Source organism: Hemiscyllium ocellatum, chromosome 7, assembly GCF_020745735.1.
Source record: "Hemiscyllium ocellatum isolate sHemOce1 chromosome 7, sHemOce1.pat.X.cur, whole genome shotgun sequence".
In the NCBI taxonomy this organism is placed as follows: Eukaryota; Metazoa; Chordata; class Chondrichthyes; order Orectolobiformes; family Hemiscylliidae; genus Hemiscyllium; species Hemiscyllium ocellatum.
In genome coordinates this window covers 86,115,730-86,142,405 of record NC_083407.1, presented here as the reverse complement: position 1 = coordinate 86,142,405, position 26,676 = coordinate 86,115,730, and the positions used below count along the sequence as shown (strand labels likewise).

The window sequence follows — 26,676 nt, the reverse complement described above, 5'->3', positions numbered from 1 at the left end:
ATGTGTGAGTGTGTGTGGGGGGGATGTGTGAGTGTGTGTGGGGGGGATGTGTGGGGGTGTGTGGGGGTGTGTGTGTGAGTGTGTGTGGGGGTGTGTGTGAGTGTGTGTGAGAGTGTGTGTGTGTGGGGGATGAGTGAGTGTGTGAGGGATGTGTGAGTGTGTGTGTGGGTGTGTGGGATGTGTGAGTGTGTGTGGGAGTGTGTGAGTGTGTGTGGGGGGTATGTGTGTGAGTTTGTGTGGGATGTGTGTGTGAGGGGGATGAGTGTGTGTGTGGGGGGCTGTGAGTGTGTGGGGGTGGGTGTGTGTGTGAGTGTGTGTTTGAGTGTGTGGGGGATGAGTGAAGGTGAGGGGTGTGTGTGAGTGTGTGTGGGGGGTGTGAGTGTGTGTGTGTGTGTGTGAGGGGGATGAGTGAGTGTGTGTGGGGGGTGTGAGTGTGTGTGAGTGTGTGAGGGGGATGAGTGAGTGTGTGTGGGGGGTGTGTGACCGGACGCGATGCATCCGGGGAGACATCAGTAAGAGGTCGGGCGCTGTCATCATAACAAACTTGACACATGCTCTTGCTCTGCCGACTCTCTCTCTCTCTCTCTAGGTCTATGCACTCTGCATGGTGACCTGTATGCGGGAGCTCCCAAACAAGCGGCTGGCGGAGAATGGAAATGAGAAGCGTGAGTCCCCGTCCCTACCCCCGGGACAGCCCGGAACGGAAGAACAACAGCCCCGAGGGTCAAGGTGCACCTCCCGGTAAGAAGGCCAGGCTGGAGCCGAACGGGAGCCCGACAGACGGAGGCAGGGGGAGATCCAACGGCTCCCCGGTCAAGGCGCTGGGAGGTAGGATGCGGCCAAGTGACAGCGCGGCTCCCACACACACAGACAGAGGGAGTCAGGGTTCATGGAGATTAAACTTTCCGTGTGCTTGGTGTAGGATTACAGGAAGAAGCTCGGCAGATTTCCAGCTCATTGATGCCCTGCCCAGCATGAGGAGTACCTATCACCACCAACCCCCACCCTCCCCCACCCCCTCCACACACACACACACACACAGACACACACCCGTCTGCCCCTTGTTCATCACTCGGCAGGAAAAGCCAGGCTCTGCCAAGGGCCGGCCGCCTGATCCCTATCACAGATGACCGCTTTTCCACCGGCACAGCTGCCCAGCTCCGAGCTGCCTTGTTCCGTCTCCCCCGGCTTCCTTTTTGGAGGAGACAAGCCCTCAGCCGAGGGGATTGGTTCAGAACACGCTCACGCAGCAGCAGATGGGAGCGCCCTCCAGTTTGGTTAACAGTGGGACAGGAAGGGGGGGGGGGGGGTGGGGGGAAGCTGGTGGTTGGTGGTGGCAAAGTAAAAGTACAGCACCGTGCCTGCCGAACTTGGACAAAGGTCCCGAGTCCTGGATTTGTCCTCAGGGAGGAGTTCAAACGCAGGACAGAGGCTGCATTGCGCTGTGATAATGTCCCCAGGCCCCTCGCCCACCCCCGGTCAGTTCGGGACAGTGAGTGAACGCAGAGACTAGTTTACACCATCCTGGTGTTGGATGTTAAGAACTTGTTACCGCAACTTGTTCACTTGGTCTTCCGTCAGTATCCTTCAAAACACATGAGATTCATAGAAATAATTAGCATTGAAACAGACCCTTCGGCCCATTTGCTGCGTGCAATCACCTATTTTGAACACCTTACAGTTCTGTGTGAACGCCAGCAGATGAGTTGTGCGCTAGAAACGGCGCAGACCCACTCCACCCTTCTCGTTACTATTCAACAGAGAGTCAAATGTCTGATAACTGCCCTCCTATCCTTGCCTATCGGATGTACTGGGGAATGTCCGCGCGGACATTATTTATCGGGTGGAATCGGTTTGTTATTTTTCTAATAGCAGACGAGGAGATCCGCAGGCATTTCACCCCCGATATTTAGAAGTCGACAAGTAGATTTTACTAAAAAAAAACAGTCATTTGAATGACGAAGTTGCTCTGCAAAGCCAGCTCATGAATATTACTTCTGCAAGTGCTGATCACTGAATACTTGATGCCATCTGAACGCAAAACTCAAAATGTTGTAGCCCCAAGGCACCAGGTTGTTACAGAGCACCGTCTGGACTTAGAAACTGCCCCAAATATTATTCCTGCGCGCGTCACATTGTGAATGTGATCAAGGAAATTACTAAATCTCCCGTTTGCACGAGATGTTATTAGGGCGTTTATTTGTTAACAGTTCCTTTATATTTCAATATATCCTTGATCATCCAGGATATTCAGATGTCTGCCCTGCTGGGTGGCTTTCTGAGTTTAACTCTAGTCCCTGTCAGATGTCTGAACAAGTGAGATGTTGATTTGATCCCACAGTAATGATAGGTTCGGATCATAGCTTACTAGAGCAACGAAAAGATTACAATCCTGTTGCTCTTAACATTACTAAAATTAAAAGAAATAGGAAATAACCTTCATATGCTTGTCTCTTAAAGAATCAAGGTGATTACAGGAAAGGAAGTTACATTCCAAGTGACAATTTAACTATCAGACTTGGCGAAAACTAAGTGTAGAAATTACTGTGGGCTCCCGGATAAAGAACCTGTTGTGCCTGGTAGCTGCATTATTAAGAAGTTTGAGCTGAGACACTCGGAGTGAAAATATTGACTGTTCTCTGAGTTGGGCCTCGGCGAAATGGATTGTCCTTGTACTTTCTGAGAGGACATGTTCTGCGTTGTAAAATGTTATGGATATTAAAAATGAGCACTTGCAAAATCGGCAATAAATATTCACGAGGAACAAAGTGCATGTAAAACTGAGAGTCTGTGATCGAAGCCCATTTGTTGTAAACGTATAGTGCCACCTACATAGGGTTAAACCAGATTATGATCTGGCACAATGTGTAAGATAATGGTAAACCCACAAGGCTGGCGGATTAGTAAATTGCTAAGGTTTTGTAATCAAACGTAAAGTTTGTATACTGTCAGACTACAGTGAAGTGAGCTTTAAATACAAGTTTATGTTTATGGTGGGTCCTAACCCGTAGAAGGCATTTATGACCTTTCAGCCGGTAACAGTTGCTGCACCTTCCCCAGTCTCATTCAGATGAAAAAAAAAGAGAATGCTTGGATATCAAAGAACGAAAAAAGGTCTTTTGCTATGTTGAAGTGCATCCCTTTCCAACACAATCACCCCACCATCAAGGGATCTGGGTGTATTTTGTATCACAGTGAAGGTTGTAATTTATGGAATGGGGATATTGAACACTCCTTTGTAAATTTATTTGCTGAGGATAAAACATTTATTTAATGGAAACTATAAACCCACTCAATGATTGAATGGGGCACACACCACAAACGGAGCGTGACCAGGAGCAGATGAACTGACCTGACTGAGATCACCTTTCGCCTCTGTTATGATTTGCCTGTGAGTTTTAGCATCTTAATTGAATTAGTACTTACAGAAGATTGACCAATCCTTAACGATCAGACTAGCAGAGAAATACAGTTACCGTTTAAATTCACCTCGCGTTTCGTTTTTGTATCTTTTGTGATTTAAAAAAATACACTGTTTTCTGAGCAGTGGGCAAACTTGAAAGATAATGAGCCTGTAGGTTAATGTGTCGGACACTGTCAGAGAGCTGTGTGAATATAGGTTACTGCCAGAAAAGGTCAGCCTATGAAAAACTTAACGTCTTAACTCAGTTTCCTGTGCGGATCAGTAAAATCGCCTACCCTTAAACCCCCTGCCAAATTCCTTTGCTGGGGGGAAAAAAACGTTGGGTTAAAAAAAAACAGGAATAACGTTAAACTGGGTGAGAACTTTTGCAACTGTTTCATTTAAAACGAGGAAACACCCTGATTACTTCCAAGTAGAAAAAAATAATTCCTCTGGCTTAAATTTTTGGGAAGTGCAACGTGATTTATTTTGTTTGCAGCGGAACCTCGCGATTTTCTGTTTGCCAAGAGGATTTTGTTTTACATGTTCAGGTCTGTTCTGAGACGGCGTGCACCGTATGTGCTTGCTGGCACAGTTTTAGAGGGAATTAAAACAGTTTCACTTTTGGGGGGTAGAAGAACGAAAAAAAAAGTATTTCAGGCAAACTCTCCAGTGACTCTTCGAACTTCCCACGGGCTGGGGAAAAGACGGTGCCGGTAGTGCTGTGGTCAACAATAGAGACAGTCTTTTCGAGTCTTGAAACCTGGTCTGTTTACCAAACCCAGTGATGTACAGAGAGCACGAATAAACAAGTCAACGAGTAAAATCTCGGTGCTGTCAAACAGCATTACCAGGGGCTGGGCTCTGATCAAGTCTGACTGTTTTCGAAACAAAACTTCGTGTATTATTTGGATTTTTCTTGCCCCCCCCACCCCCCTCCCCACCTCATTCAGGATCAACCCTGCCAGTGTTTTGTGTGGTCGAGCAGTCGGACAATCCTGTGGAATGCGAAGGCAAAGAAGAGCATGCCGAGTTTGTGCTGATCCGTAAAGACGTGCTGTTTAATCAGCTCATCGAGACGGCCCTTTTATCCCTGGGATATTCCCACAGTTCTGCAGCACAGGCTCAAGGTAGGAAACAGTTTTCCCTCTTTGTGTTCCGATTTGGAGAGAGAGAGAGAGAGAGAAATTGCCATTTAATCCAGAGTCAGAAACTTGCTGGAGAATTGAAGGGTTGGACAGTCGGTTTTCATTGCGATGTCTCAACAATGAGAGTTTGGTCAATATTTCTGTGAAATATAACCTCACAGTGGTAACATCCCACAGGACTCATATCAATAGGACCTCAAGTGGTTTGGGGATGACACAGCAATTGTAATCGTTACAATACTATTATGTCTCATGGCATCAGAAATCATCTGTTAGTAATTTTAAGTGGAAGAGTTCCTAATTTTATACTTTTTGTTTGGGAAATAAATGTGCAGTATCACGAACAGCAAGATATCATGACGTTTCACTCAGGCATTACAACTTGCCAAAACTTGTGAAATTAAGCAGTTTGTTTTAATGGTGGTGCATGCAATGTACAGGAAGGTGCTATGAATTGTCTGCAACCATAGAATGAATCATGTATTTGACAATAGTTTGAGAGGACTTTCTGAGAATCCTAAATTGAATGGTCCTGCTGGGCAGGTTAAATTATTTGCAGTCGTCATTCTATTCCACCAACTTCACATTGCCCTTGAACTGTAGTGGCAGTGTTGTGGTCTAAAGACTTAGTGTGAATGAAACCTGAATGGAGGTTTAGAACTCAACTTAACACAGGAGTTAAAAAAAAAACTGAGCTTTGGAATAATTTGAGGACTTAAAGATAGCATGGTATGCAGCACAGATTTAACAGCAGTGGGAAGTCAAAGTTAATGTCAATAGTCAAAACACATCGAAAGATGGATTGTATTACTTCATGCATTTTTTAAATCATTTGACTAAAAGTTTAATTTTTCAATTCATTTTTACCAAGCTTAATCACCATTAGTGTAAGGGTTTAGCCTTTAAAGATCATTTAAATACAATGGAATGGGATCACAGAAATTCATGTCTTGCTCCTTCACTTTGAGTCTTTAAAGTGAGCTGGATTGTGTGGTGTGGTCATTTCATGTGCAATTTGTGCTTTTTAATACTGGTGGAGACACAACTGTGCCATTCATAATAATTTGCATGAATAGATGACTTAGCAAAAACAAAAATACCCACGATAGTACCAAGAATTTGTTAACTGAGGACCTGAAGAAATTTACAACTACCATAGGATTCTCGGCAGTCCTGTACACTAGCAGATCTTTTTGGGGAGATGCTGGACCTTTTGCCTGGACACATTGTTTTATGCTCAATAAAGTAGTGATCTGCCGTTTTCAGAGTCTGGGACTGAAATCCAGTCTGGACCCTAATCCAGTTCATTTTAATGAAACAGTTTCAGGGATTTCACCTGGGTTCCCACTTAGAGGTTTTGTCTGGTATCAGGCTCCCCAGTTTAATAGGAAGAAACTTCAAATGTGGTGAGTCTCAGGCAGCAGATGCTAGTGATCAATGGGTGCTGACACTAGCCACATAGATGTCTATAGCCTTCATAATCTACAGTCAACACCTTCCATTCATATAGCAGCATTAATGAAGTAAAATCTCTCAAGGGTCTTCAAAAGAACATAATGATTGATAAAAATTAACATGGAGACAGTGGGGAAACATTAGCACAGTGTTCGAAAGCTTGGTTAAAGAAGTAGCCTTGCTTCTAAGAAGAACTGAGAAATTCAACAATAAAAATGGTTAATTAAGACAAATGGGAAAACCTCTAACCAAGATCTGAGGCCCTGATGCTAGTGAAAGAAATCTACTAATAAGGCTGGGTTCCAGAAGAACCTATTCATTTCCAGCCCCATCCCATCCTACATATTGGAAGGTCATTTGCTTTTTGAAAATCGTGGGAAAGAATATTGCTCACCCTGGAGAGTGAAGGATTTTGACTGGAAGGGTAGCTCCTGTACATAGTTGGTCTGGGAACTGCATCTCCTTGAGGCATCTGACCCACTAAGATTGTCTGCTCCTAACTCAGTCCCTGACTTTGCTGGTATTGGGAACAGCCAACATAGAGCAGTTATCTGTAGTGCATTGGGCTGAGAGTTTGGTGTGTTTCCTTTAGCAGGAACTTGTTATTGTATTTGCATCCACTTAGATTCCTTGGCTGACTCAGGGCCCATTCCAGTCACACAAGTTTCTCTGCAAATGAGTTGAAAACACAAAATATATGTAACCAAGAGTTGGAATAAAGAATATAAGAGAACAAGTTTGAATTTTCTAAGATTTAGTTAGTTTGAAATTTTGATACCTTCCAGATTATGTATTAGCCTTGTGAGACTGATGTCACCCTGAACCAGCTTAATGAAATCAACCACTGGATCTTATATCATGCGGTAATTTTCCAACTTTGTGTTGCAGAATAGGGACACCCTTTCTGGCTAGCAGCAGGTCAAACACTCGGGTGTGTACTTCACGTTTTCCCAAGTGTTGATTACTGTTTGGAGAATTGTGAGCAAACCTCTAAGGTCAGAGACAAGCCCCAAGACGTATTCACCTCTGTATTTTACTAAGTGTGAGTTGTGCTGAATGAGAGGACAGGCAGAACCCAGTCCTAGAGCACCCAGCTGGTGCTCTCACATGATTGACATGCATCATTGATTGTGAAGATCAAAATCCTCACCTTCTGCTTCTGTTCTCAGCTGGGTATCCTTAAGACTAACTGTAGCCCAACATTTTGACGACTGTGTCAGGCTGAGTCAGCCTGTTTACAATCTCAGCAGTCTGCTCAACCCAGAACGTTACATTCTCTTTCTCACAAAGCCGTCTACATCTACCTCAGCTTATTTGCAATGGAAACCATCATCCCTTTGTGACCTTCAAACTTGACTATTTTAATATTGTGAACTCATCTAAAACTCTGCTGCTTATATCTTATTCAACATGAAGTTCCCATCATTCATTTACTTTATCCTTGCTGACCTGTATTAGTGCCTGGTTCCCCAACATCTCAAACTTCATGTTTTCACTCTCCTGTTTACATCCCTTTGTGGTGTTGTCCACCTTAATCTCTTCCAATAACCCTTCAGAAATCAGCAATTCTCTGTTGATAGCCTCTTGCACAGCCCCCACATCAAGATCCCAGCGTCTGTGGCTGCACCCTCCATTGCCTAGGTCACATGAGCAGTAATTTTATGTGTGAAAACACTTTGCCTCCCTCCTCATTTTATGACACTCCTTAAAATGACTTCTTTGATTTACTTTTTGACACTCCTGCTAATATATCTTTGTTTGGTTTGGTATTTTAAAACAAATCTTACCTGTACAAACCAATTTAAAACATTTTTCGACAGTAAAGCAGATATTGAAATGCAACTACTTTTTAGATATGCGATTATCTAGTGATGCATATTCACCTTGTATATCACCCCGAATATTTATTTTTAATAAATAGGTGCTAAAATGAAGGTTTTAAGATTTTTTTTATGAATGAACTTTGAGATTATGTCTAGCCGCTGTCTTGTTTTAAGATTCATTTACTTAAAGCCTGGTTGCAGTTAAAGTGTTGAAATCTGTAAGGCCTCTTCTTTTGCAAATACTTGATTTAACTATATATCAACATGCTTACAGTGGCACTTGTAGATAAACCTGGGTTTGGAAATAATGCTTTCCTTTATTGGTCAGAGTATTGAGTACAGGAGTTGGGAGGTCGTGTTGCGGCTGTACAGGACTTTGGTTAGGCCACTGTTGGAATATTGCGTGCAATTCTCGTCTCCTTCTTATCAGAAAGATGCTGTGAAACTTGAAAGGGTTTAGAAAAGATTTACAAGGATGTTGCCAGGGTTGGAGGATTTGAGCTTTAGGGAGAGGCTGAACAGGCTGGGGCTGTTTTCCCTGGAGTGTCGGAGACTGAGGGGTGACCTTGTAGAAGTTTACAAAATTATGAGGGGCATGAATAGGGTAAATAGACAAAGTCTTTTCCCTGGGGTCAGGGAGTCCAGAATTAGAGTGCATAGGTTTAGGGTGAGAGGCGGAAAATATAAAAGAGACCTATGGGGCAACTTTTTCACGCAGACGGTGGTATGTGTATGGAATGAGCTGCCAGAAGAAGTGGTGGAGGCTGGTACAATTGCAACATTTAAGAGGCATTTGGATGGGTATATGATTAGGAAGGGTTTGGAGGGACATGGGCTGGGTGCTGGCAGGTGGGACTAGATTGGGTTGGGATATCTGGTCGGCATGGGAGGGTTGGACCGAAGGGTCTGTTTCTGCGCTGTTCATCTCTATGACTCCATGGTGTTTGCATGATGAGGAGTTTTAATTGCTTTCAAAAGTATATTCACACTGGGGAGGGAGTTTCTTTTCTGTCTGCCTCACATACTGCTGCTTCCTAAGCTGCCAAACAGAGGACAGTGTGACACTTTGGGGAATGTTGATGAAAGCCTCAACTTTCCCTGGTGGTGTGAGAGGGCCTTAACGTACAAACATACAAATCAGGACAGAAGAAGACCACAGGGCTTCTTGAGCTTGCTTTGTCATTTAATAGGATCATGGCTGATTTGATTACCCCCCATTCCTGTCCATCCCTGAAAACTGTTTATCAAGAGCCCATCTATCACTGTGTTGTAAAATATTCAGAGACCATGCTTTCCCCTCACTTTGATGTATAGAATTCCAAAGATGTACAATCTGCTGTGAGAAAACAAATTTCCTAGTCTTTGTTTTAGGTGGGTCAACCATTATTTTAAACAACGATCTCTAGTACTCGGTTCTTCCACAACTGGAAATGTCTTCTCTACATCCACCCTGGCAAGATTCCTCAATATCTTACATGCTTCATTCAAGTCACCTCTTACCCTCCTAAGCTCCAGCAGATACAAGCCTAGCTTGTACAACTGTTCCTCACAAAACCTTCATCTGAATTGCTTCCAATGCATTTTCAACCTTCTCTAAATAAGGAGACGAATACTGTAGACAGTACATTCACTTACCCTATCTGTATTTGTAACTACTTTGTGTCCTTTTCACAGTTTGCTTTCCTACAACATCTTTGCATTATCAGCAAATTTAACAACCATACCTCTCACCCCGTCATCCAAGTAATTTATCTAAAATGTAAAAAATTGAGGTCCCAGTGCTGATCCCTATGACACACCATTGCACCCTGCCAGCCAGAAAAAAAAACAATTTATGCCTAATCTGTTTGTTGTTAGCAAGACAATCTCCTATTAACACTAAAATGTCACACTTTATTGAATGTTTTTTGGAAGTCCAAATGCAGTACATTTACCGATTCCCTGTTATCTCCAGCAAGTGGTACTTTCTCAAGAATTCTAAAATATTCATTAAACTATGCTGACCCTATCTGTTTACCTTGAATTTTTTGAAGAGTCCTGCTATAGCATCTTTAATAATAGCCTATAACAACTTCCCTGTGACAGATGTGAAGCTAACTTGCATGCAGTTTCTTGCTTTCCATCTCCTTCCTTTTCTGAATAAAGGACTTGGGTTTGTTATTATCCATTCCTATGGAACCTTTCCAAATCTAAAGGATTTTGGAAAATTAAAATCGATGCATCAGGACCTGGGACTTGTCAGCCCACTAATTAATCCACAGTTAACTCAGTACTGTTCCCCTAGAGATTGTAATTTCCTGAAATTTCACCCTTCCATTTCCTGGTTTGCAAATATTTTTGGGATGTTCGCTCTATCTACTAAAGTGAAGAACAACTCATTGTTGATCCCTCACCTACAAGGTGGCCCCTAACATTTAGCTGCTCAATGCCTCAGCCTTGGTAAAGGCCATTATTTAAGCCTTGAATCTGATCCTCAAAATGCTACTGTCCCTCACAATCTCTTTTGATGATGTAATTGCATCCCCACACTGGCATCACTGAGCTGTCCTGCAATATTGGCAATCTTCCTTTTCATGGCATGCAGCCATCAGGAGCAAGCAATGCATTTAGAGTGTGCACCAATCCAGGACATTTGGTCAAGATAAAGGTGGTTAAGGAGAAGTTGGCTGAAGTGCTGTCCCATTCGATCTGTGACCCAAAGTGCAGAATCACATCAAGCTATAGAGAACGTACAGCACAATAACAGATCACCGACTGCAATAACAATTTTGTCATTCTAAACTGATTGGTGTCAGTTGTTATACTCTGAAAGAGACTACATCTATGTTTCCTAACCATACAATCATTTCTGTTTGTTCCTTTCTCCCTTATGTACTTACCTAGCATCTATTTAAATATATCCATGATATTTGTCTCATTTCATCCATGCCATTGCATGTTTCACATTCTAACCATTCACTTTCTCCCTTACACTCCTTCGCTGAAATGCATGATTCTACAAATATTTATCAATTAAAAATGTACCCGTTAAATAATAATTTTAAACAAATAGCACTATCATTGCAGTTGACAGCCATCCTCTTCACTATCAATTACTCAGTCAATTTATGTGTTGATTGCAAACTTCCCAATTAGGCTTCCCACATGTGGGTCCAAATCATTAATATATGTTACATTCAGCAAGGGACCTAATACCTGTGAAACACCACTGGAAAACACTTTGCATTTGCCAAAACTTCCTGGCCATCACTCTCTGTTTCCTGTCACTGAGACAATTTTGGATCCAAGTCATCACATTCCTTTGCATCCCATGAGCTTTAATTTTTCTTAACAATCTGCCATTTTGGACCTTGTTAAATGTCTTACTAAAATCCAGGGAGACAATATCTACCATTCACCACACTATCCTCATCAATCCTCCTTGTTAATTAGTCAAAAAAATTCTGTTAAATTCGTGAGACATGGCATTCCTTTAACAGCAATTTGTACTACCCATGATTAATTCATATCTTTACAAGTAATAGATAATACTATCACTCTATACTGATTTCAGGAATTTGCCCACCACTGAGGTCAGACCAAAGATTCTATAATTATTTGCAATATCCCTCGCTCCCTTTTTGAATAATGATGTAACATTTACACACCTCCAGTCCTCTGGTACCTTGATTGTATCAAGTGAGGGTTGAGAAATGAACCTCAGAGCATCTCTTTCCCTACCTGGCTTCCTTTAACAGCTTCACATAGACTTCATCCAGCCCTGATGATTTATCCATCTTCCAATGAGGTCAGTCTCCCAAGTTGCTTCTCTTATCATTTTACTTATTTTGTTGAATATTTCACACACCTCCTCTTTAACTGGAATCGCTACACTATTCTTCTCCTATGCGAAGGCATGAAATAACATATTAATTTTGAACAGAAATTGCTAGAGAAACACAGCAGGTCTGGCAGCATCTGTGGAGAGAAAGCAGAGTTAATTTCTCAAGTCCAGTGACCCTTCTGAAGAAAGTTTTTCCACTGCTGAGTTTCTCCAGCAATTTATTATTTTTGTTTTAGATCTTCAGCATCTGCAGTTATCGGGTTTATTCATTTTGAACCTTGCTTCCCATCTTCTGTACCAAGTGCAAGTTACCACATACATCTAATAGGTGCCATCATTTTTTAAAGTCATCCTTTTACTCTTAATGTACTGATAAAACATTTTTGGGTATTGTTTAATTTGACTTGTCAATTTTTTTGTGTATCCAATTTTTGCTTTTTTTTGAGTTTGTCATAAGTTCTGTCTTTCTGCTTCATTTTACCTTCTTTGCTTCTATATCAGCAGGGAAGGGAGGAGTTTGGATTTAGTAGTGCCAGCCTTTTTGTTGTTGGGTCATGTCTATACAGTGCCAACGCCAGAATCTCACTTCTGAATGTCTCCTATTGATTTGCCACTACTTTTATTCAAGTAGCTGTAACTAGTCCACTTTGGCCAGATCATCTCTCACTTCGTAAAGTTTGCCTTCCTTCAATTTAAAACTTTTATTTTGGTTCTATCCCTTTTCATAGTGATGCTGAATCTGATAGTTAGGATTACTATCTCCAAACTGGGAACCCACTGCTACTACATCCATCTGACCAGCTTCACTCCTTATGATTAAATCTAGAATTGCACCTTCTGCCATTGGGCTTCTTCCACACAGGCTTAAAAAGGTCTCTTGAAAGCAGTTCACACAGTTTGTATCTGAACTGATATTTGAGTGGTTGAAACCCCGAATATTATTTCTCTGGTCAGAGATTTCTCCCTCTTTTTGCTCCTGTATTCTAGCCCACTTTTTGTGGGTCTCTAACACATACTTCGTATAATGGCTGCCCCCAGTTTGTTTCTGACCTCAACTAAATGGTTAATTTAGTATAGCATGCTTCCTTACAGCTATAATTGATGATTAATCAATAAGGATACAGCCTAATGAGGGGACTCTGGTGGTGCCAATGCCTTTGAGCCAGGAGGTCCTGGTTCAAATCCCATCTGTTCCAGAGGTGTGTAGCAATGTCTCTGAACAGGTCCGTCCACCCCCACTTTATAATCCCTTCCTCTGTCCTAGCTGAAAACTTGATTTCCAGGATATTGAGCTGCCATCCTTCCATTAAAGCAATGATATCATGCTACCATGTGGCTATCTATACCTTCAGCCTATTGGCTTTGTCTACTGTACTTGTTATTTTTCCATATGTGCTTTTTAATGCTGCCACTTGTCTATGCTATCCTTTTCCAAGTTCCCCTTTCTCTGTCTTTTGGAGTTATTGAGTTTCTGAATCCAGTTCCCCACTCTACATTTGTTCTCAGATTGCCATATTTTTGCCAATTTAGTTTTCCCCAACAGCAGTACCAAATTGCCCTGCAAGAATATTTTATCTCAGTCCCAGAATCCCTCGAATAGGTCCCAAAGCCTTTAACATCTGATATTCACCTCTGCCGTCAGTCAGTGTTAGAAATGCAGATCCTTGTAAGGTCAATCAGAACAGATCCCAAGTGAGAGCAAGTGATGTGCATTGGACTTTGTGTTTAAGGGCAAGGCTGAAGCATGCTTGGGGTGCAGTGATAGTATCCCTACCTCTAGACCAAGAGTCCTGGGTTCAAGTCTCAAATGTTCCAGAGATGTGTTATAACATCTCTGAACTTGTTGATTAAAAAGTTTATAGTAAACAACAGGGCTCTCTGGGTCTGCCCCTGGGCTGGACCAAGGTTGCCATCAACAGATTCAGACAGTGGGCTGCAGAGGGGTCATTGTTTCCCACAGCCTTCCCATCTTCCATGGCTACATTTGTGGCTGGGTGCCCTTGGAAATGGAACATGAAGTGTTCACCAACATTCTTGAAGAAATGAGAGACAGGTAGGCGATGTGGGGGTTGAATGTCTTACTTCCCCTCCAACTTTATTTTGATTTAGTCTCCTTGCTCTCCCCCTACCTTTCCCTCACGTTTGTTGTTGTTACACTGCCCCTTTGTGTTGTAGAGTTTATGCTAAACTAAAGATTTACAATAAAATCATTTTAAGTCTCTGAAAGCCTTTTGCTGTCTAGTTCAACATATTAAACACTTTTCAGCTTTCAATTCCTCAGTTCTTCTAATTCTATTCAGAGTAGCATGTGGAGCTGCCAGTAATCCTGAGATGACTGATTTGGAAGCCCTGCCTTTCAGTCTCCTACACAACTCCCTGAAATTTACTTTCAGGATCTCATTCCCATTCTGACCAATGTCATATGTGCCAGTAGGGGTCATGACCTCTGGATGTTCACCCTTCCCTTGAAGGATGTCCTGCAGCTGTTTTGTAACATGCCTCACCCGAGTACCAGGGAGGAAAGGAATCCCCCTTGGGTCACATTGACAGTCACAGAATGGTCAGTCTGATCCCCTATCCCAACTGCTCTTCTTTCAATCCCCCCGCAATAGAGACCAGTCACCTGGAGTGCCACTGACTTGGTTCTTGCTGCATGCTCCTGAGAAACAATCACCCTCATGACTATCCAGGATGGAAAACCAATTATCAAGCACAATAAAATCAGGAAACTCCTATACTGTCTGCCTAGCCCTCTTAGATTGGCTGGTAGTTTCCTGTTTCCTCATTGCCTGTATGTGTCTAACCTGAGGTTTGACTATCTCGCAAAGTGTGCTATGCATGTCAGACTCTGCCTCACTGATGTACATCTGACTCGAGCTGATGCTCAAGTTCCAAAACCCAGAGATCAAGCTTTTGCAGCTAATAACACTTCCTGCAGATGTGTACAGCTGGATCACATTGTGACTTTACACATAACACTGCATCTACACTCCACATGGCTGAGCTGACCTGCCATAAATGCTAATTACAATTAGAATTGTAGAAAAATCTAACAGTAATCACCAATTGGCTTCTTCCCCTGTCCTCCCATTATCCAGTCACCTAAGTGATGCTGACTGCCTGTCATGGCATCCACACCTTGCCCACTCCTCAAGGTCTTCAGTCTGACTGTGTAAACTGTGGCTGTGTATCGTTGTCTGCTGTGGACTTAACTCTTTTATGGAAGCATTCGGTTTTCCGATGACATCAGCAGGACCACAGTCACTAATTCATCTGTGTGTACAGTCATGCTTCTGCAAACTTATGAACATTTCAGCCTTGTGGCACTTCAGTAAATTGCACAATGCAAGGCAAGAACTGAATTTTGTTTGTTCTCCATACTTAGTCACACTATTGTGGAGCAGTGTGTACTCAGAAACAGAAACCAGTTTTGGCTTTGTGATTTACCTCAGTGGCCAATACATACATATTAGATTAGATTAGACTTACAGTGTGGAAACAGGCCCTTCGGCCCAACAAGTCCACACCGACCCGCCGAAGCGCAACCCACCCATACCCCTACATTTACCCCTTACCTAACACTACGGGCAATTTAGCATGGCCAATTCACCTGACCCGCACATCTTTGGACTGTGGGAGGAAACCGGAGCACCCGGAGGAAACCCACGCAGACACGGGGAGAACGTGCAAACTCCACACAGTCAGTCGCCTGAGGCGGGAATTGAACCCAGGTCCCTGGCGCTGTGAGGCAGCAGTGCTAACCACTGTGCCACCGTGCTGCCATAGGTAGATACGAATAAGGAGCAGGAGTGCCATTCCCTCTAAACGGCAGTGCACTAATTCAAGAGTCTGTGCTTGCTGATTAGTGTGCTGATGCTGGGTGGATGCGTTCACTTCTGATTTCTCCAGTTCTGCTGTGCAAGGACATCGGTGCAGTGGCTAGAGAAAAAAAGGCGGAATGTAGAAAAGATGTAGGCCATTCAGCCCTTAAGCCATCCAATAAGATTACGGCTGATTTAATTGTAATCTCAAATTAACCTCTCCTACCCTGCTACCCTTCTGGCCTCTGTTTAACAAGAGTAGCTCTCCACCTTAAAAATATTCAAGGATTCTACTTCCACCACCTTTCAGGAAGGGAAATCGAAAGACTCACTACTCCCTGAGGGAAAAAGTAATTCCCCATATCTTTGGGTGACGTGATTTTGGGCAACTGTTAAATGTTTGACCCCTCATTTTTAAACAGTGGCTCCTAGTTCTAGATTGTCCCATGGAAATCAGCTTTCTCTTCAATCATGCTGCCGTACAGAAGGAGAATGGAATGCAGTCTTACCTGCCAAATATGATTCACCTTTGAATCAGCTAATTACATGTCATCAGCATTGGAAATTACAAATGGTAAAGGAAAAAAAAATGTGAAGTAATTACCTGGACTGCAAGAGGTACCTATTTTAGTTAATCAATAAAAATGGCACTGGTTTACCCCAACAGGAAAACAAATCGATGCACTCTCTCCAGCAGGGGCAGGACTGCAGAATGTGTGATTAGAAAACAAATAGATACCACATTGGAACTCTAGCTTCACAGTTTTGGGAATGCTGTCGACGTGTTAGGAAGGAATCAGTAAAGTAAATATGCCCAGTGACAGTTGAGAAATGGTGAAGTCATGTCCATCTTTCTAACAAGCCAATCTTATTCCATTCATGAGTTGCAGAAATACTTTGACCCATGTCTCTGTTTTCACCATGTTCGGTCAAATAGTTGGTTTTACTTACGGGAATACATTAAAGTCTTGAAAATAGTCCTTGAAATTTAGATTTAAAAACCCTGTGTAGTCACACAATGAACAAAGCCTGCACTTTACAAGGATCAATGTTGATGAGTTAGAACAAGGAGCCAAAATTGTGTGCTCTATGTATTGGTTTTGATATTGTATGGAAAATTGTTTGGGCCCTTATCTGCATTGAGCTTTAGCAGTTTTGGCTGTTAGCTTCAGTCTGTGGAAATGGGGACACCTAGGGTTGAGTTTCACCGGTCTGGATGTAAATTGATTAAAGACTATGTTGATAAATGAAATTAATTAAATCGAGTGTGAGGAAAGTCACGTGAGCATAAACATTGGGACAGAATGTTTATCTGTAATGGTGTGTCGCTGTACTGTAAATTCTATGTGATTCTATTCAATTCACTAAAGTCCATATGATACAACAATTTGTTCTTTCCCTTATGGCGCTATGAATTAATATACAATAAAATAATTCCTTGTTGTCACAAATTGTTTGGGAAAACAAGTAGTTCACTTCATATTTTCCAATTCTTGGTCAGATTGTGGCAGTTCCAGACAATGAAGGTCTTTTATTTTTAAACATTAAAAATGAGAGTCGCTTCAAAACTGTAGTCACGGCATTTTTGGAGTCATTAGGAGTAACATTAATGGCAGGAGAGGTGTATAAGGAAGTCTTTACATAGTGGAGATGGGTGTCTGAATTCCACGTGGACTTGTTCTTGCTCTTGCCATTCATTTCCCAGCAATGTGCCAACACAGTGGAATATGCCAGTTTTGTTGGTGAATGTCACGCAAAAATGAGGAGAGTTACTTCTGGAAAATGAGACATCTTCCCATCTCGGAAACCTAGTTGAGCTGATGGTGTTGAGACCCATTACAGTCATCATCTGATTTGCATGCCCATTGTTGTCAATAGAAAGGTAACCTATGTGGTTTCTAACATGACCTATAACCTTGGTCCTTTATGCTGCAGCAATAAGTTGATAATTGTTCCCCTCCTCGGCACCCCTTGTGTCACCATTAAACACTTTTTGACTGGGGATAGTACTAGTTAGGAATAGAGAAAAGCACCAGCTCACTTACTAACTGAATGATGCTAAAGAAATAGGATACTATTTGGATTAGAATTTGGGCAAGGTAAAGATGTTACCTTTGCCATCACCTATTCCTTTCCAGGAACCAGGATGCAAACTGTGAAGGAAATGGTTACACCTGCATTACTGGAATTAAGCACAATTGACCTACTTTAAATCAATGTTGACAAGTACTGGACCATACAGCTACTCTCTCATTAGAGCGAGACAACTGCTAGTGCTTCAACATGAGTGTGAGCCAACCTGGGACAAGACGAGAGGTTGAAAAGGCAGATAACCTCAATCAGTACAATTATAAAATGAGAGACAACAAAAGCCTGGAAACATCTTCCCTATGTTTTCACATTAATGTAAAACAATCTCCACTAAGGAATTCAGTCACTTCCATCCATTTGCTACCTCTGTAACCTTGCATGCTTGTTTCCCTCATGTGTCCATCCAATTCATGGCAGAATACCCACAGGAGTGGGAGGATCACAGGTTTCACACTCATCCAATGTTACTGTCCATTGACTTACTTGGAGAAAGAACTGGGAGAGATGGAAAACCAGCTTTGCACTTGATCCTGTCAGTTTCCTGACAGATAAATCGATCTAAAAATTGCACCCCTCCCCAACTTGATTGTTGTGAATGGAATGGTTGACAGGGGCTTCATTAGGAAACCTGACTTCTTGTTCAACTTCTGAGACAGGTTTAAAAAGGTGTCTTACGTTCAAGTTGTTATAGAAACAAGCTTCCTTTCCTTTGTTTGCTATTGGAGCCTTTTAAACCTTGTGTTGTGGCAAAATTATGTTTCGTTTTATACTAATATTACATCACAGAAAGAGGATTGTACTGCTGCTGGAGGTGAAGTGACAAACACATGACTCATCATTATGCAAACACTAAAATCAGACTTAATTTAGAAGCTAAAATATTTAATATTTTAGTAATTGTATGTTGGATAAATACAGCTTCTGTCAGGTCTCAGCTCAGTACAGTGAATTGTAACTTTTCTCAACATTAATTTGAGAATGAAAACATGTCTGGATGTGATCAACATGCCTACTGGTGGTAGAACACTGTGTTCTGTAATGAGGGATAAGGCGGGTAGTATTTAGTCCAATAAATGTCCCTGCGAAGCTACAGTCTTAAGTTGAAGTAGCGTCTTTGCTGTTTATAGAACAAGGTACTGCACAGCAAAAATAGAGGTCAACGTTTCAGGGACTGACAATAACTGACAGACAGAATAGTTGGGAGGAGTGCAAGTGCCCAATAATTCATCAGACCATGTCCAAACAAATTATATATTAGAATTAAATCACAGAAGTAGATTGTGTTGTCCTTCATGTCTACAGCAACCTTTTGAAAGAGCTATCAAATTACTCCACACCATTGCTTTTACTCATAGCAAGCAAATTATTCTTTTTTTCAACTTCTATATCCAATTCCCTTTGGTAGTTGTTACTGAATTGGCTTCCACCAGCATTTTAGGCAGTGCCCTCCAAATCATAGTAACACACTGTGTTAAAAAAAATGGAGTAGGTATGTTAATATAAAGGGCAAACAGAAAACCGAAGGACTGCAGAAACTGGAAATCAGTAACAAAATTCAGAAAGCTGCTGGAAGTCTGGCAGCATCTGTGAGGAGAAAGCAGAGTTAACACATCGGGTCCAGTAACCCTTCCTCAGAAATGCACTGGACCTGAACTATTAATTCTGCTTTCTCTCCACAGATGCTACCAGACCTGATGAGCTTTTCCGGCAATTTCTGATTTTGTTTATTATAAAGAGTGATTTGCTGGTGGGCATTTTCTCCATAATCTTACAGGTGGATATTAAGCATGGTTTTAGTTAGCATCCGGATATTATTGAAACATTTAATATTCTGAGAGACTTGACATGATAGGTACTGAGAGGATGATCCCATTCCTGGGAGAAGCTAAAAGTAGGTTTCACAGGTTTAAAGGTAAGGGCTCTCTCCTCTAAGAAGGAGATGTGGATCAAATTCCTCACCCAGAGGGAACATCCTGGGGATCACTTTGAGCTGACAAAAGGCAAGTAGCATTCATGCTACACAAGTGCCAGCAAATGATCATCACAGTTGTTATGGTGCAAAAGGAGGCTATCCAGTCCATTATGCCTGCACTGGCTCTTCAAATGAGCTTCATGACCAAGTGCCAATCTCCTCATACCATGACACACTGTTTCTATTCACATAGTCATTCAATGCCTCAATTGAACATGCCTCTACCGCATTTCCAAGCAGTGCCTTCCATATGCTAACTACTCACTGTGTGAAACCACATCACCCTTGCTTCTTTTACACTTCACTTTAAATCTACGCTCTCTCATTCTTGTTTTTTTTTCCACGAGTGTCTGTCTACTCTGAACAATATGCTCATGATTTTGCAAACCTATGTCTTCGATCTTCTCCCAGTTTTCTCTCCAAGGAGAACAATTCCAACTTCTTCGGTTTATCCAACGAGACAGAATCTAACCTCTATCCCTTGGCATTCAGTGATATCACCATTACTGATCCTCTTGCTGTGAACATCCTGGGCATCACCATTGACCAATGAACTAGCTGTACAAGGGCTACTGGAGCAGGTCAGAGGCTAGGAATTCTGCAGCGAGTAACTCATTTTCTAACTCAGCAAAGCTTGTCCATCATTTACAAGACATAAGTCAGGAGAGTGATGGAATACTCCCCACTTGCCTGGATGAGTGCAGCTCCGATGTTATTCAAAGAACTTGAAACTTGCAGGACAAAGTAGCTTGCTTGATTGGCACCATTATTGACTCATGAAACTACATCCCATGAATGGATAAATTAAAACATTAGCCTTTGGAATTTTTTTCCACAAAGAACACTGGAGTCTGGGTCATTGTACATCTTTGAGGATGAGTTAGATTTTTGATTGGCAAAAGAGGTGAGTGTTGTAGGGGATGTGCCAGAAAGTGAACTAAAGCCACAATCAGTTTTTCTATATTGAATGGTGGAACAGGCTGGTGGGGACTGCCTGGCCTACGCCTGTTCCTTACAAACTCAGGATGCTTTAATATGGGAGGTATCACTCTTGAGCTAATACAATGCTGCCTTCTTGAACTGCGTCTTTGGGTTATTCTGCTAGGCAACCGAAGCTTATCATTTTTGTTCCAGGGGCCATGTATTTCTGCAGCATTTTCACCAAATCAGTCTCAGTAACAATGATGCTCAAACTCAATTGCCTGGACAATGTGTCTTGAGAACTGACAGATGCGTGCATGTCTATAGATATTTTCTAATTAGCCTGCTCAGGCATGTTAGCACACATCTCTGGAGCAGGTGGGGCTTGGACTCAGAGGTAAGGATGCTACCACAGTACCATGAGAGCCCCTTCTGCACATCTGTATAATATGTATATATATTTAAAATCATTTATGAACTCACATGAAGAACATGAGCAGTTATACAATAAACAAGTGATCAATGAGGTAGACTGATGCATTATATGACTGTAGGAATCTGGAAGCACCTCTATGAACCAGTACAGCCACATGAGGACTAAGCCAAATTTGAGATATCAGTCTATGATTTGACAGCAAGCCAGTCACAGCGTGAGTATATGATGCTGCTCTCTAGCTCTCCAAATTCCATTCGGTCTTCATGTTCACTCAATTCTGAACTTCCCAACTCTGCTGGATGATAAAGGGATTTAAATATAAGAATTAGATGTTAAAAGTTGAGATGTTGCTGGACTTGGAAATAGTATGGAGCAGCGAGGGATTGGGTGATTGGTAGATATAATATCATGTAGGTATGGGAAAAGCTGGCAGAGTCTTGGAGAAATTGAACTTTTCCGAAGGTGGAGGTTGGATGAAAGAAAGGTGAGTTCTGAGGGTGAAAAAGGCCTAGATGAGGATTGCAGCAGTAGATAGCAGTGGCAGAGGATAGTGAAGAGGTGGAAGAGATGATCTTTGTAATGGAGAGGATTGCAACTAGTCAATTTCAGAACAGCAGTGCGTGATTGTATGTCATCCATTTTAAATGGACAGGTAACCAGGCACAGAGAATGTTGGTGAAACTCAGCAAGTTAATGTTTCGATACTGTTATGTCCCTTTTTCAGAAGAGGAGAAAATGCTGATTGCAGATGCTAGAGATCAGAGTCGAGAGTGTGGTGCTGGAAAAGCCCAGCAGGTCAGGCAGCGTCCAAGGAGCAGGAGGATCGATGTTTTGAGCATAAATTCTTCATCGGGAATGAGAGAGTGGCCCAAGAGGGCTGAGAGATAAATGGGAATGGGGGGGTGGGGGGAAGGTAGTTGAGAATGCAATCGTTAGATGAAAGTAGGGGTGATGGTGATAAGTCAGAGGGGAGGATGGAATGGATAGGTGGGAAGGAAGATGGACAGGTAGGTCAGGTCAAGAGGGCGGTGCCAAGTTGGAAGGTTGGATCTGGGATAAGGTGGGGGGAGGGGAAATGAGGAAACTGGTGAGATACACATTGATCTTGTGTTGTTGGAGGGTCCCAAGGTGGAAAATGAGTGTTCTTCCTCCAGGCATCAGGTGATAAGGGTTTGGTGGTTGAGGAGGCCCAGGGCCTGCATGGCATTGCCAGAGTGGGAGGGGGAGCTAAGGTGTTCAACCACGGGGCGGTGGAGTTGTTTTGTGCGAGGGTCCCGGAGATGTTCTCAGAAGTGTTCCGCAAGTAGGTGTCCTGTCTCCCCACTGTAGAGGAGACCAAATCGGGAGTAACGTATATAGTATACTTGTATCCATTACTCCCAATGTGGTCTCCTCTACATTGGGAAGACAGGACACCTACTTGCAGAATGCTTCAGAGAACACCTCTGGGATGTCTACACAAAACAATCCTACCACCCGGTGGCTGGACACTTTAACTTCCTCCTCCCACTTCGCCTAGGACGTGCAGGTCCTAGACCACCTCCACTGCCAAACTCTTCCACCTGAAGCCTCATCTTCTGCATTGGGACCCTCCAACCATAATGTGGATTTCACCAGTTTCCTCATTTCCCCTCCCCCCACCTTATCCCAGATCCAACTTCCAACTCAGCACCACCCTCTTGATCTGAGCTACCTGTCCATCATCTTTCCCATCTATCCGCTCACCCTCCTCTCTGACTTATCACATTCACCCCCACCTTCATCTACCTATCGCCTTCTTAGCTACCCTCAACCCAGCGCCCCCCCCCCCCGCCCCTCCCATTTATCTCTCAGCCCCTTTGGCCACCCACTCATTCCTGATGAAGAGTTTATGCTTGAAATGTCGATTCTCCTGTTCCTTGGATGCTGCCTGACCTGCTGTGTTTTCCAGCACCACACTCTCGACCCTTCTTCAGAAGTGTTAACTCAGTTGCTCTCTCCACAGATGCTGCTAGACCTGATGAATTTCTCTAGCATACTCTGTGTTTGTTACATTTCCAACATTTGTACTGCAATGCTTTTATAAAACCTGGTAGTATGGTCCAACAAGTTGCCCACAAACATTGTTGCTCAGTGTGAACGTCCCATTGGTCTATCAATTCTATGGTATTACAATATAAGAATAGAACAGTTCATTCAGTATTTCATAATTAGTATGTAATATTTCCCTTTCACATCATATGAAGCATGGAGTAAATAATGTGAATGTTTCGAGTCTGAAGTTCTGAATGAGAGTCATGTCAGACTTGAAACGTTAACTGTTTCTCTCTACGGGGATGTTGCCAGATCTGCTGAGTTTTGCCAGCATTCTCTGTATTTGTTTGTTAATTTCAAAATTGGCTAGAAAATAATAGTCAGATGTTTGAGAAACAATGAGTGAACCGGAAAAGATTTACAGAAGAAGGAGCCTAACTAGTGGAGTGAGTAGAATGGTGCAGGTATAATTTAATGTGAGATAGTACCATTTGAGAGTAAGAAGAAAAGGAACATGAGATTTATTCAATAAGATACCAAAGTGAGTGGATGAACAGAGAGACCTAAATGCTTACATGTATAATTCCTGGAAATGCAAATTCAGATAAACTAAGCATGTAATGGTTAACAGAATTCAACGTTTTATTACTAAATAGAAGGTAAAGAGTTGATTAGGCCACAGTTTGAATATTGAGTGCAACTAATTTTGGGAAGGACATTAAAGCAATTGAGTGGAGTCTTCTGCTTTTTTATCTGGGTGGGGTGGTAGGGGTAAAATCAAGAGGAATATCCATCAGCAGTGTCAACTACAAAACCACTCGGATAATGTACCGATCAGGCATGTAAGTGGTCATCCATTGGGCTTTCTGCCAGGGTCACTTCCTGGGATAGTGATGTCTACTCCCACTTGAAGGTGCTTAATAATCAGAGGCAGAGACACTGTGGAGTCACCGCACTGTCCCAGAGGTTGCTGCTGCTGGTGTCTTTGTAAACCAGAAATCCAGGAACAGTAGGCTTGAGAGGAATTTTATTTTGGGTGGTGGTGGTTGCTGTTTGGGGGGGGCGGGGGAAGTCTAAATAACGAGGGTCATGGCCCCTAGTCATGCCACCTGTGTCCCAGATTGAGGCAGATCCAGGATGCAGTTTGCTAACTTGCTGGGAAAAGAGCTAATCCTAGCAGTGGTGCGAAAAGGTCTTGAAGTGTTTAATTGACAATCCGTGGGTCACAATTGGTGGAGGAAGGCTTTGTTGCTCAGAATTCCTGACACAGTGGGAAAGTGGTGGAAGATCTCTCTGCAGACTACCCATCCGATTATCCTTCTGTCATGCTATCGCTTCCGAGCATTCCAGTTGGGAAGATTCCACCAATAGATAGCGTTCAGCATCGATTCACCAGGATGGTGCCTGGATAGGACACTATAATCATGAAGAAAGACAAATGGTAGGACTCCTATGTCTGTTCAAGCAGAAGAAATTTAATAGAGATTTTGGTTTAGAAATTGAATAGCGAAGGGTAGCTCCCTCAGTTTTGGATGTCAGTGGGGAGAGGGTTTAAGAGAAATTTCTCCAAAGTTTGGTACCACATGAAAGAAATTGCCACAGGGAACAGTTGAGGCAAAGGTTTGAAGTTTACTTAATGGAAGATTGCATGCATATTTGAAGCTGAATAAGATACACAGTTAAGGGGAGAGATTGAATGTTTAATTAGTTATGCATTTTTTTAGTAAAGAGCTGACTCAGAACCAATTGGACCCTATTCTTACTGTGAATGCAGTCATTTTAGGTTAAGTTAATTCATCCACCCTGAATTTGGTTATAGATACTTGCCAAAATGAAGTGTGGAATTTTGAGAGTTCCCTGGGATTTGTCTGGCAATACCTTGCTAATGTTGCTATAGATCGACCTGGGCTTACCCACTCCCACCTGAGCCAGTACACAGGTGGACCTAAGGAGTGGGGCAAAATCCTGAAGGAATTGGCTGCACATTATTTTCTAAATGTTGATCTGAAACTCAAAGGGCTTTTCCCATTGGCCTTGACTTATACGCTGGGCTCTATCTCTTTCTCAATTAAAGTCATTTAATGTCGGGTTGCTTCTGGCTAATATTTGCAATGTCACGGTGCATTGTGGACCTTACAGCTGTTATATAACAAACACCAATTGCCCAGTACTTGTGTGGCACCAAGTGACACAATTATACTGAGAGATTGATTGGAATGAGGCAATCACTTCAGAAGGAGCAGTTAAGGTGAATAGTTTAAAAGGAAGCTAGACAAATGGATAGGGAATATAAATTTATGCTAATTAGGTTAAATGAGTTAGGATGGGGGAAGACTGGTATGCGGCATGAAGATATGGGTCTGATGGGTCAAATGGCCTGCTTCTGTGATGTAGATTCTGTGTCACTGTATTTACACTCAACTGCATCACAAAATACATTTCCTGACTGTATAAATCATCAGATATTTAAACATGTGGACTTGATGGGCCAAATGGCCTGTATCCACACAGTAGGGGATCTAGAATGTGTACCATGCCAAAAGCATTTTCACCAGTATTGAGGAAGTGTTTCCTTTTTGACCCATGTAGATTGGATGCAGGCAGCTGACTGCTTTATAGAGCTTTTTGGCAAGGCGAGTTTTACTTAACAGTGTCTGGTTACCTCATTTCACAAGGAAGAACAGAAGGAAATTCATAGCTCTCTGTAGTTTAAAGGACATTTAGTATTCAGAAGTAATTCTGAGCAGAGCGTGCACATAGTCAGGCAGAGAGTAACATTGAACATATGACTTTGCTTTGATACTAAACTTGCCTTTTTGTGTGTGTAGTCACTTTGAGGAGGACTTTAAGAAATATTTAGAGGACATTTAGAAGGAGCTTTAATGTTTTCCTGAATGCATAGTAAGTAAATTGACCACCTAACACCAAATATATAGATTACAGCAGTCCAGGCCTATGCTTCCGTGTTCAATTCCTGTTTCCAATTTTACACCACGCCTTGTTCTCCCGCTAACTCTTGGATCACTGACTGACATTGGGTTGCAGTTCATCAACACTTGTATTTAAAAATACCACGTTCATGTTCAGATCCCTGCATGGAACTTCCCTATCCTTTCACCTATCTGGAATGTCCATAATTCCATCCCCAAAGCTCTCGCTCTCTTTCTCTCTCCCCTTTTATGAGAAGTCCTTTAAAGCCTACCTTTTCATTCACGAATTTGTCCAACTGCCTTGCAATAATCATTTTGCCTGAATACAAATATTTGTTTAAACATGCTTCCATAAAATCTCTTGGGATGATAACTGAAGTGAGAAAGAGTTTGGCTCTCAGCACCCACCCAGCTTTCCTTTGTCCATTTCTTCAAGGGTACACGAATCAGTGGAGGTGTGGTAGGGGTTAGAGACTATCACACATCACCTTGTGCAATGTACCTTTGCAAAGAAAGTCTGGGGAGAGACGCAGTGGTTTTTATCCAGATTCGTTCCAAGTCAGCTCCATGAAACAGAACTCCATGCTCTAAAGTTGTTCTCCAGAATGCACACTGAGACAAACATTGACTGCGCCAGGAAGGCCATCACCGTGGGCGGCACGGTGGCACAGTGGTTAGCACTGCTGCCTCACAGCGCCTGTAGACCCGGGTTCAATTCCCGACTCAGGCGACTGACTGTGTGGAGTTTGCACGTTCTCCCCGTGTCTGCGTGGGTTTCCTCCGGGTGCTCCGGTTTCCTCCCACAGTCACAAAGATGTGCGGGTCAGGTGAATTGGTCAA

The 26,676-nt window shown here is 42.5% G+C and overlaps 1 protein-coding gene across 12 annotated transcripts in view; it reads left to right on the top strand.

Moving 5' to 3' along the window:
* The window catches only part of LOC132817175 (DNA-binding protein SATB2-like), a 171,927-nt gene that overhangs the window by 4,373 nt on the left and 140,878 nt on the right, over positions 1-26,676 (top strand). For 11 of the 12 annotated variants that reach the window (XM_060827423.1, XM_060827413.1, XM_060827416.1 and 8 more), the window contains exons 2-3: positions 590-828; positions 4,357-4,533. In XM_060827423.1, the coding sequence (XP_060683406.1) occupies positions 651-828; positions 4,357-4,533 (355 nt within the window). In that variant the 5' untranslated portion in view covers positions 590-650. The remainder of the gene's footprint in view (positions 1-589; positions 829-4,356; positions 4,534-26,676) is intronic. The other variant, XM_060827419.1, reaches the window with a different exon arrangement.